General features: G+C 53.4%; 1 protein-coding gene and 1 long non-coding RNA gene across 9 annotated transcripts; one reads left to right on the forward strand and one right to left on the reverse strand.

The window, feature by feature from the left end:
• On the reverse strand, positions 1 to 9,544 carry LOC130534443 (protein Atg16l2-like). 7 transcript variants are annotated; one of them, XM_057048519.1, is made up of 16 exons: positions 9,295 to 9,543; positions 8,848 to 8,890; positions 8,655 to 8,721; positions 7,734 to 7,807; positions 7,458 to 7,664; positions 7,319 to 7,369; positions 6,948 to 6,998; positions 6,771 to 6,873; positions 6,549 to 6,651; positions 3,555 to 3,625; positions 3,389 to 3,460; positions 3,160 to 3,280; positions 2,978 to 3,083; positions 869 to 1,021; positions 511 to 669; positions 1 to 34 (listed from the first exon to the last, which is right to left on the reverse strand). In XM_057048519.1, exons 1-16 carry the CDS (start codon positions 9,470 to 9,472, stop codon positions 16 to 18), a joined length of 1,578 nt encoding a protein of 525 aa, XP_056904499.1. In that variant the 5' UTR covers positions 9,473 to 9,543; the 3' UTR covers positions 1 to 15. The 7 variants fall into 7 exon arrangements, 5 of the variants coding, with proteins under 5 accessions (XP_056904499.1, XP_056904501.1, XP_056904500.1 ...); XM_057048520.1 differs by lacking the exon at positions 1 to 34 and having other exon boundaries at positions 515 to 1,021; XR_008952896.1 differs by lacking the exons at positions 1 to 34; positions 511 to 669 and having other exon boundaries at positions 883 to 1,021; positions 2,978 to 3,075.
• Positions 9,545 to 9,968: 424 nt separating this feature from the next.
• On the forward strand, positions 9,969 to 13,026 carry LOC130534467 (uncharacterized). 2 transcript variants are annotated; one of them, XR_008952902.1, is made up of 5 exons: positions 9,969 to 10,739; positions 10,790 to 10,847; positions 11,529 to 12,187; positions 12,416 to 12,466; positions 12,552 to 13,026. It is a non-coding gene; the product is annotated as an uncharacterized LOC130534467 (long non-coding RNA). The 2 variants fall into 2 exon arrangements; XR_008952901.1 differs by having other exon boundaries at positions 9,969 to 10,699; positions 10,780 to 10,847.
• The last annotated feature ends 55 nt before the right edge of the window (positions 13,027 to 13,081 follow it).

The raw sequence follows: 13,081 nt of genomic DNA on the forward strand, positions 1-13,081 counted from the left end.
CTCTACCCTGACCCTCTAACCCTGACCCTCTAACCTGACCCTCTACCCTGACCCTCTACCCTGACCCTAACCCTGACCCTCTACCCTGACCCTCTACCCTGACCCTCTACCCTGACCCTCTACCCTGACCCTCTAACCCTGACCCTCTACCCTGACCCTGACCCTCTACCCTGACCCTCTAACCCTGACCCTCTACCCTGACCCTCTACCCTGACCCTCTACCCTAACCCTGACCCTCTACCCTGACCCTCTACCCTGACCCTCTAACCCTGACCCTCTAACCCTGACCCTGACCCTCTAACCCTGACCCTCTAACCCTGACCCTCTACCCTGACCCTCTACCCTGACCCTCTAACCCTGACCCTCTACCCTGACCCTCTACCCTGACCCTCTACCCTGACCCTCTACCCTGACCCTCTAACCCTGACCCTCTACCCTGACCCTGACCCTCTACCCTGACCCTCTACTACCCTGACCCTCTACCCTGACCCTCTACCCCTGACCCTCTACCCTGACCCTCTAACCCTAACGCGCGACGACGGCATTGAGGCGAATCTACTGACGTCACCAGACCATGTGAAGCCGCCATGACAGGAAGGAGAAAAGTGGACCAGAACTGACCTGATGACGGCTTTGGTGCTGTCACTGCCACAACTGAATCCATCAGCTCTGTCACACACAGACACACACACAGACACACAGACACACACACACACTCTCACACAGACACACACACAGACACACACACACACGCACTCACACAGACACACACACACGCACTCACACAGACACACAGACACACACACACAGTGAGAGTTGACCTGATCACAGATGATCATTAATTCAGGGTTAATGTTAATCGTTGTACCTGAAGGAGGTGCACTCATTACTCCGCCTCCTCAGATCCAACAGCTGGAGGTGGTTGTCACGGCAACAGCTGAGCAGCTGCCGGTGATCACTGCTGATGTCCAGCGACGTGACTTTACCCTCAACAGGAAGTTCCTGAATGCAGCTGAGTGTTCTGTGGACAACGTCATCATGTCTCCCGGGGTCACTGCTGCAGGTCACCTGATGCTGCTGCAGGTCACATGACGCTGCTGCAGGTCACATGACGCTGCTGCAGGTCACCTGATGCTGCTGCAGGTCACATGACGCTGCTGCAGGTCACATGACGCTGCTGCAGGTCACCTGATGCTGCTGCAGGTCACATGATGCTGCTGCAGGTCACCTGACGCTGCTGCAGGTCACATGACGCTGCTGCATGTCACCTGATGCTGCTGCACGTCACATGACGCTGCTGCAGCTCACCTGACGCTGCTGCAGGTCACATGACGCTGCTGCATGTCACCTGATGCTGCTGCATGTCACATGACGCTGCTGCAGGTCACATGACGCTGCTGCAGGTCACCTGATGCTGCTGCATGTCACATGACGCTGCTGCAGGTCACATGACGCTGCTGCAGGTCACATGACGCTGCTGCATGTCACATGACGCTGCTGCAGGTCACCTGACGCTGCTGCAGGTCACCTGATGCTGCTGCAGGTCACATGACGCTGCTGCATGTCACCTGATGCTGCTGCCGGTCACATGATGCTGCTGCAGCTCACCTGATGCTGCAGCAGCGTCATGTGACCTGCAGCAGACCCTCTACCCTGACCCTCTACCCTAACCCTCTACCCTGCAGGTCACATGATGCTGCTGCAGGTCACCTTACGCTGCTGCAGGTCACATGATGCTGCTGCAGGTCACATGACGCTGCTGCAGGTCAAGTGACCGAGTGAAGGGTCACAGATGAGCGAGTGAAGGGTCACAGATGAGCGAGTGAGGGGTCACAGATGAGCGAGTGAAGGGTCACAGATGAGCGAGTGAAGGGTCACAGATGAGCGAGTGAGGGGTCACAGATGAGCGAGTGAGGGGTCACAGATGAGCGAGTGAGGGGTCACAGATGAGCGAGTGAAGGGTCACAGATGAGCGAGTGAAGGGTCACAGATGAGCGAGTGAGGGGTCACAGATGAGCGAGTGAGGGGTCACAGATGAGCGAGTGAGGGGTCACAGATGAGCGAGTGAGGGGTCACAGATGAGCGAGTGAGGGGTCACAGATGAGCGAGTGAGGGGTCACAGATGAGCGAGTGAGGGGTCACAGATGAGCGAGTGAGGGGTCACAGATGAGCGAGTGAGGGGTCACAGATGAGCGATTGAAGGGTCACAGATGAGCGAGTGAGGGGTCACAGATGAGCGAGTGAGGGGTCACAGATGAGCGATTGAAGGGTCACAGATGAGTGAGTGAGGGGTCACAGATGAGCGATTGAAGGGTCACAGATGAGCGAGTGAGGGGTCACAGATGAGCGATTGAAGGGTCACAGATGAGCGAGTGAGGGGTCACAGATGAGCGAGTGAGGGGTCACAGATGAGCGATTGAAGGGTCACAGATGAGCGAGTGAGGGGTCACAGATGAGCGATTGAAGGGTCACAGATGAGCGAGTGAGGGGTCACAGATGAGCGAGTGAGGGGTCACAGATGAGCGAGTGAGGGGTCACAGATGAGCGATTGAAGGGTCACAGATGAGCGAGTGAGGGGTCACAGATGAGCGATTGAAGGTCACAGATGAGCGAGTGAGGGGTCACAGATGAGCGAGTGAGGGGTCACAGATGAGCGATTGAAGGGTCACAGATGAGCGAGTGAGGGGTCACAGATGAGCGATTGAAGGGTCACAGATGAGCGAGTGAGGGGTCACAGATGAGCGAGTGAGGGGTCACAGATGAGCGAGTGAGGGGTCACAGATGAGCGATTGAAGGGTCACAGATGAGCGAGTGAGGGGTCACAGATGAGCGATTGAAGGGTCACAGATGAGCGAGTGAGGGGTCACAGATGAGCGAGTGAGGGGTCACAGATGAGCGATTGAAGGGTCACAGATGAGCGAGTGAGGGGTCACAGATGAGCGAGTGAGGGGTCACAGATGAGCGAGTGAGGGGTCACCTGCTGTCCCAGACTCTGATCCTACAGTCGTAGTGTCCACTGATGATCAGGTGATCTGCACAGACCAGGTCACTGCAGTAAGATGTCACCTGCACCACCTGCACACCTGAACATTTGCATCAGGAGTGAGTGGATGATGATGAACACATGATTATTGGGTCATCTCTCATGATCAGACTGACAGGCAGCTCGGTGAAGGTCCCAGTGTCTGATGGTTCTGTCTGCGCTGCCAGTGGCCACCTGATGGGGGAGCGTGCAGAATCTGGCCACTGTCACCTTCCGACTGTGGCCTGTCAGGGTCAGCTGGTACACAGGTGAGGGTTAGCCTAGCCTAACCCTAGGGTTAGCCTAGCCTAGCCCTAGGGTTGTGCAGTCAACCATGTGGACCAGGAGAAGTTACAGGTGAGTTACCTTCGGTGTAACGCTCCCCCGCTGCCACAACAGTGCTGACTTATCATAGGAGGCCGCCAGGATCCTGTCGCCCTGAGCAAAAGCCACGCATGAGACCTCCCCTGACCTCCGCTGACCTCCACTGACCTCTGCTGACCTCCGCTGACCCGCAAACATTCAAGCGTACCATGTGACTGAAGTCGATACAGGTGATCCCCTCGGTGCTGCCACCCAGTGTCGCTCGGTGACTCAGTGACCCTGATGATGAGAGTGGTGAGGTCAGAGGTTACAACATTAACATGACAAGAGCAGGTCAGAACACACCTGGTGAGGGTGTCAGAACGCACCTGGTCAGGGTGTCAGAACGCACCTGGTGAAGGTGTCAGAACGCACCTGGTGAAGGTGTCAGAACACACCTGGTCAGGATGTCAGAACGCACCTGGTGAGGGTGTCAGAACGCACCTGGTCAGGTGTCAGAACGCACCTGGTGAAGGTGTCAGAACACACCTGGTCAGGATGTCAGAACGCACCTGGTGAGGGTGTCAGAACGCACCTGGTCAGGGTGTCAGAACGCACCTGGTCAGGATGTCAGAACGCACCTGGTCAGGATGTCAGAACGCACCTGGTCAGGGTGTCAGAACGCACCTGGTGAGGGTGTCAGAACGCACCTGGTCAGGGTGTCAGAACGCACCTGGTCAGGATGTCAGAATGCACCTGGTGAAGGTGTCAGAACACACCTGGTCAGGATGTCAGAACGCACCTGGTGAGGGTGTCAGAACGCACCTGGTCAGGGTGTCAGAACGCACCTGGTGAAGGTGTCAGAACACACCTGGTCAGGATGTCAGAACGCACCTGGTGAGGGTGTCAGAACGCACCTGGTCAGGGTGTCAGAACGCACCTGGTCAGGATGTCAGAACGCACCTGGTCAGGATGTCAGAACGCACCTGGTCAGGGTGTCAGAACGCACCTGGTGAGGGTGTCAGAACGCACCTGGTCAGGGTGTCAGAACGCACCTGGTCAGGATGTCAGAATGCACCTGGTGAGGGTGTCAGAACGCACCTGGTCAGGGTGTCAGAACGCACCTGGTGAGGGTGTCAGAACGCACCTGGTCAGGGTGTCAGAACGCACCTGGTCAGGGTGTCAGAACGCACCTGGTGAAGGTGTCAGAACGCACCTGGTCAGGTGTCAGAACGCACCTGGTGAAGGTGTCAAAACGCACCTGGTCAGGGTGTCAGAACGCACCTGGTCAGGGTGTCAGAACGCACCTGGTCAGGGTGTCAGAACGCACCTGGTGAAGGTGTCAGAACGCACCTGGTCAGGGTGTCAGAACGCACCTGGGGTGTCAGAACGCACCTGGTGAGGGTGTCAGAAAGCACCTGGTGAGGGTGTCAGAACACACCTGGGGTGTCAGAACGCACCTGGTCAGGGTGTCAGAACGCACCTGGTGAAGGTGTCAGAACGCACCTGGTCAGGGTGTCAGAACGCACCTGGTCAGGGTGTCAGAACGCACCTGGTGAAGGTGTCAGAACGCACCTGGTGAGGGTGTCAGAACGCACCTGGTGAGGGTGTCAGAACACACCTGGGGTGTCAGAACGCACCTGGTCAGGGTGTCAGAACGCACCTGGTGAAGGTGTCAGAACGCACCTGGTCAGGGTGTCAGAACGCACCTGGTCAGGGTGTTAGAACGCACCTGGTGAAGGTGTCAGAATGCACCTGGTCAGGGTGTCAGAACGCACCTGGTCAGGATGTCAGAACGCACCTGGTCAGGGTGTCAGAACGCACCTGGTCAGGGTGTTAGAACGCACCTGGTGAAGGTGTCAGAACGCACCTGGTCAGGGTGTCAGAACGCACCTGGTCAGGGTGTCAGAACGCACCTGGTCAGGGTGTTAGAACGCACCTGGTGAAGGTGTCAGAACGCACCTGGTCAGGGTGTCAGAACGCACCTGGTGAGGGTGTCAGAACGCACCTGGTCAGGGTGTCAGAACGCACCTGGTCAGGGTGTTAGAACGCACCTGGTGAAGGTGTCAGAACGCACCTGGTCAGGGTGTCAGAACGCACCTGGTGAGGGTGTCAGAACGCACCTGGTCAGGGTGTCAGAACGCACCTGTCAGGGTGTCAGAACACACCTGGTGAGGGTGTCAGAACACACCTGGTGAAGGTGTCAGAACGCACCTGGTCAGGGTGTCAGAACACACATGGTGAGGGTGTCAGAACGCACCTGGTGAGGGTGTCAGAACGCACCTGGTCAGGGTGTTAGAACGCACCTGGTCAGGGTGTCAGAACGCACCTGGTGAGGGTGTTAGAACGCACCTGGTGAGGGTGTCAGAACGCACCTGGTGAGGGTGTCAGAACACACCTGGTCAGGATGTCAGAACGCACCTGGTGAGGGTGTCAGAACGCACCTGGTCAGGGTGTCAGAACGCACCTGGTCAGGGTGTCAGAACGCACCTGGTGAGGGTGTCAGAACGCACCTGGTCAGGGTGTCAGAACGCACCTGGTCAGGGTGTCAGAACGCACCTGGTGAAGGTGTCAGAACGCACCTGGTCAGGGTGTCAGAACGCACCTGGTGAGGGTGTCAGAACGCACCTGGTCAGGGTGTCAGAACGCACCTGGTGAAGGTGTCAGAACGCACCTGGTGAGGGTGTCAGAACGCACCTGGTGAGGGTGTCAGAACGCACCTGGTGAAGGTGTCAGAACGCACCTGGTCAGGGTGTTAGAACGCACCTGGTGAAGGTGTCAGAACACACCTGGTCAGGGTGTCAGAACGCACCTGGTCAGGATGTCAGAACGCACCTGGTCAGGTGTCAGAACGCACCTGGTGAGGGTGTCAGAACGCACCTGGTGAAGGTGTCAGAACGCACCTGGTCAGGGTGTCAGAACGCACCTGGTCAGGATGTCAGAACGCACCTGGTCAGGGTGTCAGAACACACCTGGTGAGGTGTCAGAACGCACCTGGTGAGGGTGTCAGAACGCACCTGGTCAGGGTGTCAGAACGCACCTGGTGAGGTGTCAGAACGCACCTGGTCAGGGTGTCAGAACGCACCTGGTCAGGGTGTCAGAACGCACCTGGTCAGGGTGTCAGAACGCACCTGGTGAAGGTGTCAGAACGCACCTGGTCAGGGTGTCAGAACGCACCTGGTCAGGGTGTCAGAACGCACCTGGTCAGGGTGTCAGAACGCACCTGACGTGATGTCCCACAGCTTGATGACTTTGTCGGTTCCTCCAGTTGCCAGCAGGTCTAAAGAACTGAAGCTCACAGCATTGATGCCTTGCTCGTGGGCTTCCTGAAAGATGGACAACAGGAAATGTTGTAATCAGAGAATCTCTCTAACCTCCGTATCCCAAACACACTCAGTGGTGTGTAGTTGAGTAGTTGTGTAGTTGAGTAGTTGTGTAGTTGTACCAATACTTGCAGGGCTCTGACGGGGACTCTGGCTGACCAACAGAACCCTGCAGAACCGGCCTGATCCTCCTCCAGAACGTCACCTGTGTGGATTCGCTTCTTTCTGCTCCCCAAAACGAGATGAACCGAAATCACGACGCTTCGAAGCAACAATGGATCAAAGTGAGTCGGACTTACTGAAAAAGCTTTAGGATGGGGTAGAAGATCCTGGGTGACGTGACCGAGGTTCTGAGGAAGAAAGAATGAAAGAAAAGAGAAATGTGGAATCACAGGTCACCTGAGTCTCACCTGTAGACTCAGGTGCTCCCCTCTTTACGCCTCTTTAACTTTGGAGATGAAGATTTGGATCTGGAGGTGGAACATCTCGGTCCTGCCCTCCACGATCATGTTGTGGTCTTCCTTCATCTTAGACAGTACGATCACGTGCGCAGCTCGTGCACGCAGGATGACAGTGACTTTCTACACACTCCTTCACTTGAGGGCGCGACGCCATCGTTTAGAGCTTCATACTGAGGGACACCTTCGTGTTCACAGGTGGATGGTCTCACCTGACAAAGGTGACGCTGGTCTTCACTATCGGCACGGCAGCTTCTGGACCTCTGTGGAAACACACCAGGTGTTGAACAGATGTGGTCTGGACAGATGCGGTCTGGAACCGTGATACATAGTTATGTGCAGTTCGTTCACCTGTGTCGATTGTCCTTGAGAGTGCAGGTTACAGGATGTTTGAGGCTTTGACCTCGGACGCGCTCCTCTCGGAGTCTTGACTCCTCCAGCAGGGAGTCGTACTTCTTCTTCAGCCTCCTCATTTCCTGCCGAACCTGCTTGACCTGATCCTTCAGCCTCAGGTGATCAGCAGCTGCACCTGACAGCTGCTGCTCCTCCTCCAACAGCCTAATCACATCATCAAAGGGAGTTGAGCAGATTTGAACAAGTGAGCTGACAGGTTCATTTGTAGTTCACCTGGCACGTTGCTCCTCCAGGAAGTTGTCTTTGTTCTTGATCTGTCGTTGCAGCTCCACCACGTGACAGGCGAGCTGAGAGCATGACACGGGTGTTTTAGGACAGGTGCACTGTCACTAGTGGCCACTAGAGGGACGGTGCAATGAATCGGTTTCTGTGGATTATTGCAGCTATGAACACTAACCCTAACCCTCTAACACTAACCCTCTAACCCTGACCCTGACCCTCTAACCCTAACCCCCTAACCCTCTAACCCTGACCCTCTAACCCTCTAACCCCCTAACCCTAACCTCTAACCCTCTAACCCCCAAACCCTAACCCTCTATCCCTAACCCTCTAACCATGACCCTGACCCTAACCCTCTAACCCTAACCCCCTAACGCTAACCCTCTAACCCTGACCCTAACCCCCTAACCCTCTAAACCTGACCCTAACCCTCTAACCCTAACCCTCTAACCTAACCCCCTAACGCTAACCCTGACCCTAACCCTCTAACCCTAACCCTCTAACCCTCTAACCCCCTAACCCTAACCCTAACCCTCTAACCCTAACCTCTAACCCTAACCCCCTAACCCTAACCCCCTAATCCCCTAACCCTAACCCCGCAGATATGGTTCAGCTCTAACAACTTGCCAACCAAAAGGATCAAGTGCGTAATCTCATAACTCTCTCTGGAAATATCATTTTCAAGCTGACATGATGTGTTTAAATTCAGACAGCCTAAAGACCCGTTATTAGCATATCCAAGGTAGTTTTCTGGGTCATCTGGACTGTTTTTAGTTCTGAACTAGTTTGGGACAGAGCTTGAAAATATACTGTATGTGGACCATTAGCATGCTAATAATCTGTGTGGTTAGGGTTAGCGTTAGCTCAGATACCCCCTGTGCAACAGCATGAGGAGGTTGAGAGGTGATTCGCTACCTCTCCTGTTTTCTTCTTCAACTGGGGCAGAGACGAGGAAGAGCTGCAGCTGTCACAGGAGGAACATCTAGACACACAGAACAGACCCAGCCCCCTCCTCCTCATCATCACCATCATCATCATCATCATCATCACAGCCTCCTCCTCATCATCATCATCACTGCGTCCAGGTAGGACGATCAGGTGGTCTTACCTTTGAGAGCTGCTCAGGTGAGTTTTATCAAGCAGATTTGTGTCTGAAATCAGAGAAATGGAATCTGGTGGAATCAGCTCTACCCCCACATCACCAAGGTAACCGCCTCCATGTTAGTTTCACTTTCACTCGTCATACCAGCCGCAGGTGAGTACACAGGAAGTGGAGTGGCATGTGGTTTCACCTTCTGACAACTTCGAGCAGATCTACATACTTTTTGATCCTTTTAAACTAATTTAATAGAAATCTGTTATAAATATCAAGAGGATTTATTGGTCTCTTGATTTTTAATGGAACAGGGGACAGATCGTTCTATTCTGCGACCGAATTAGAATTTCTTCTTTGCCCCCCCCCCCCCCGAAAAGGCTGTTTACGAGTATTTGGCTGTTCCACCTCTACCACTGTCACCTCAACCAGCTTATCTCCTTAAACTTAACTTTCTCGTACAGTATCCAATCAGGTCTTGGAACCTGGCGCGCTGACTCCGGTCCCGGTGCTTCAGCTGACGGATGATGTGGCTCTTCCAGGTTTCTCCCACCACGCCGCCGCCACCTCGGTGCAGGACCCGGCTCCTGCTGGACGGTGAGTCGCCTGTGTGCTTGTTGGCTGCGGTGCCAGCGGCCATGACGGCTGTGCCACCACCGCGCAGCCTGATTCACCTGCCGTCGATCCACCGTACTATTGCCAATCGCTCTTTGGCCCCGCCCAAACCCCGCCTCCCTTCGTACGACCCGCCCCCATCGGGCCCTGATTGGTCACCACCCCAGGTCCGAGCCAAGGCCAGGACACAGGTCTGTGGTGAAGCTCAGTCATTGTTCCAGCGACCAGGAGGACTAGGAAGACCTGGAGGACCAGGAGAACCTGGAGGATCAGGAGGACCTGTGTCTGCTCACAATCAGCCTGAGGGGAAAAACGATGCTGAAAAAGAGGTTTAAAAAGAAAAAGGAACAACGCCGGGAGCAAAATGATATGAACATTGGGGAACAACGTCCACGGAAGTTGGAGGTTTTCCAACAAAATCTGACGATGGAGGACTGAGACCGACGCTGTCTCTGCCTGTGGAGCGTCTGTATCTCTGGAGCACCTGTGTCTGTGTCTGCTCCACCACAAAACGTAGGAGATGCAGGAAAAGGACAAAGATCTGGAGATTTCTCACTTTTATTCTCATCAAATGTGCACATTTCCAATTTCAGATTTCTCTTCATATGAAAACAAACTTGTGGTCATGTGACTGCGTGTGCTTGTGGATCAGTCGACCTGAGCACGTCCAGGACCTCCAGCCCATCACGCCACCGTGGTCTTTCCAGCTGAGCCAAAGTGTCACGGTAACAGCAGCCCCCCCCCGCCACAAGTCCAGGAAACGGGTAAAAAACTGAATCTTCATTTGTGGAAATTTGAAACATTCATAAAGAACGAATGTAAACAACAGCTAAGTCTTACGAGACAATCACAGGAGAATCTGATGCATTATACTTCAAATGAATAAACTTAAATGTTACTTTATATATACAGGAATACATTTTTGAGTATTTCATTGATCAAAACATAAAAAGTGCTGAAGTGGATGAGAAAGAAAAGATCTTTCATTTTAATCAAACTGGAAGACTTTCTCACAGGCAGTCTGGTAGATTTTGATTGGTTCTTTTATTCACAAAGAAAATAAAAGCAGCCAATAAGAGTGAAGCACCGCCTCTTAATCTGGCTCCGCCTCGTTTTAGGAGTGAAACATTGGCTGAATAAAATGATCATCTTATTAAAACTTGGCTTTCACATTTCTAATTAGTGTCATTCACCCTTCACCCCCCCCATCGTGTCCCGGGTTTCTCTGGGGGGGGGGGGGTTAGGGGTCAGGGTTGGGTTAGGGTCAGGGTTGGGTTAGGGGTCAGGGTTGGGTTAGGGTCAGGGTTGGTTAGGGGTCAGGGTTAGGGTCAGGGTGGGTTAGGGTCAGGGTTGGGTTAGGGTCAGGGTTGGGTTAGGGTCAGGGTCGGGGTCAGGGTTGGGTTGGGTTAGGGTCAGGGTTGGGTTAGGGGTCAGGGTTGGGTTAGGGTCAGGGTTAGGGGTCAGGGTTGGGTTAGGGTCAGGGTTCGGGGTCAGGGTTGGGTTGGGTTAGGGTCAGGGTTGGGTTAGGGCAGGCATGGGCAAACTAAGGCCCGGGGGCCACACGCGGCCCGTTAAACGTTTTAATCCGGCCCGCCAAACTTGAAAAATTAAATGAATAAACCTTGTTAATGTTAAATTTTCACTGCAATTCTGGTGTTTTCCCACTAGAAAAAAGACAGTCAGGAGGAGAGTGATGGTGATATCCTGAAGGATAACAGAACTTTCAGTGCTTTAAAATAGAAATGGTTATTAATTTTTTTTTTAAAAGGCACATTTTATTCATTTGATTTTAAGTGTTTTAAGACTCATTCCAAAGTCAGATATTTTGTCTCCTCATTTTCATTTGAAATTAAAGCACATGTTTTCTCCATATCCCAAGATGTGTATTTTTTCTCCAATGAGGTGAGGTTACCAAAGCACTCCATCCATCCATCTGCTCCTGGTCCGGCCCCTTTGTCAAATGTTAGAACCCATTGTGGCCCACGAATCAAAATGTTTGCCCACCCCTGGGTTAGGGTCAGGGTGCGGGGTCAGGGTTGGTTAGGGGTCAGGGTGCGGGGTCAGGGTTGGGTTAGGGTCAGGTTCGGGTTAGGGTTAGGCTGGACAACCCATCGCAGGACCCAAAGGGAAGAACATGCTAACGCCACGCGGAAAAGCCCCAGGAGGCTTCCTGGACCTTCTTGTTGGGAGGTGACATCCTAACGCCCCCCAAGACAAGACAACACAGAATATGGGGGAGACACACCCACCAGGAGAGAAGACATTTACCCATAATTCAGTGTTCAATCATGTGACTGGAGCACAATGATGACATCAGAACAAACATGCAGTAAGAGAAGGTCCGTGTTTTACTAGTGACAGAAACGTGCCTCCAGACGAACAGGCAGTAATAACACCAGCAATCAGTAATCATCAGTTAGCATGGCTAAAGAGTTAGCAGTAGCATGACCACATCAACACGCTCGCTTTGATTGCTGCTGCTTTGATGTGATTGGTCCACACCTCTGCTACAACAGCAAATGGCAACACACACGACAAAGTCACGAGTTCTGCCTCCTCTTGACGATGTGTAATTAGGAGCCGAGTAGGTCTGAGTGGGTGGAGCCTGTTGCTTTGATGCTATTACAGGTTAACGTCAGTGTTATCACAACCCAAACCAAGGTTAGCCTGTACGAGCAGCACACATGGCTCCGTGCAGCACCAGTCCGAACGCTGCGGGTGGTTACTAACATGGGTTAGGGTTAGGGTTAGGTTAGGGGTTAGGGGGTTAGGGGGTTAGGGGGTTAGGGTTAGGGGGTTAGGGGGTTAGGGGTTAGGGTTAGGGTTAGTTAGGGTTAGGGTTAGGGGGTTAGGGGTTAGGGTTAGGGGTTCGGGTTAGGGTTAGGGGTTAGGGTTAGGGTTAGGGGGTTAGGGTTAGAGGGTTAGGGTAGGTTAGGGTTAGGGGTTAGGGTTAGGGGGTTAGGGGTAGGTTAGGGGGTTAGGGTTAGGGGGTTAGGGTAGGTTAGGGTTAGGGGGTAGGGTTAGGGTTAGGGGGTTAGGGGTTAGGGTTAGAGGGTTAGGGTAGGTTAGGGGTTAGGGGGTTAGGTTAGGGGTTAGGGGGTTAGGGTTAGGGGGTTAGGGTTAGGGGCATCACTTCAGGGTATATTTGAAATAATAAATAAAGCAAGAAAGGACATCAGACACGCCTGAGTTACATTCATGAACCGTCACAAAGACAGTGGACAGAACCAGACTGGGCCACCCCCCTGACCTCCTGGACTTGTGTCCCGACACCACAGGGGGTCCTCCAGCCCGCAGGGCTGCCAAGCGTTCTGCCGTCCCCACAACTCAAAACAAGCCCTCAACAAGCGGCGGCGGGTCGGAGGGGAAGCTGTGATCTGATGGATGGGACACGAAGACGTGGAAGAAGCGCAGCGTGCTCACCAAAAGTGCATGTTGGCAGACAGGAAGTGACCTTTTGACATGATTTAAAGCTCAGAGTTCCCATGAATGACACGACTGCATCGTGAGGATGATGATGCTCTGATGAAGAATACGTGTGCTGTATCAACAGACTTTTTGCATAAAATATTCCTCATTTTCTACATCATCATCATCATCAATGTGATTCTCACCTTTTGCGTCATCTTAAAAA

This window comes from Takifugu flavidus, chromosome 12 (genome assembly GCF_003711565.1).
Source record: "Takifugu flavidus isolate HTHZ2018 chromosome 12, ASM371156v2, whole genome shotgun sequence".
NCBI classification, from domain to species: Eukaryota; Metazoa; Chordata; class Actinopteri; order Tetraodontiformes; family Tetraodontidae; genus Takifugu; species Takifugu flavidus.

Bases quoted from the DNA above. Each gene is read 5' to 3' on its own strand.
- LOC130534443 (XM_057048519.1), bottom strand. From the start codon at position 9,472: ATGGCCGCTGGCACCGCAGCCAACAAGCACACAGGCGACTCACCGTCC. The intron at 3,281-3,388 runs GTAACTCACCTG...CCTGTGTACCAG, and splicing joins GGGGGAGCGTTACACCGAAG to CTGACCCTGACAGGCCACAG. The intron at 670-868 runs GTACAACGATTA...TGTGTGTGACAG, and splicing joins AATGAGTGCACCTCCTTCAG to AGCTGATGGATTCAGTTGTG.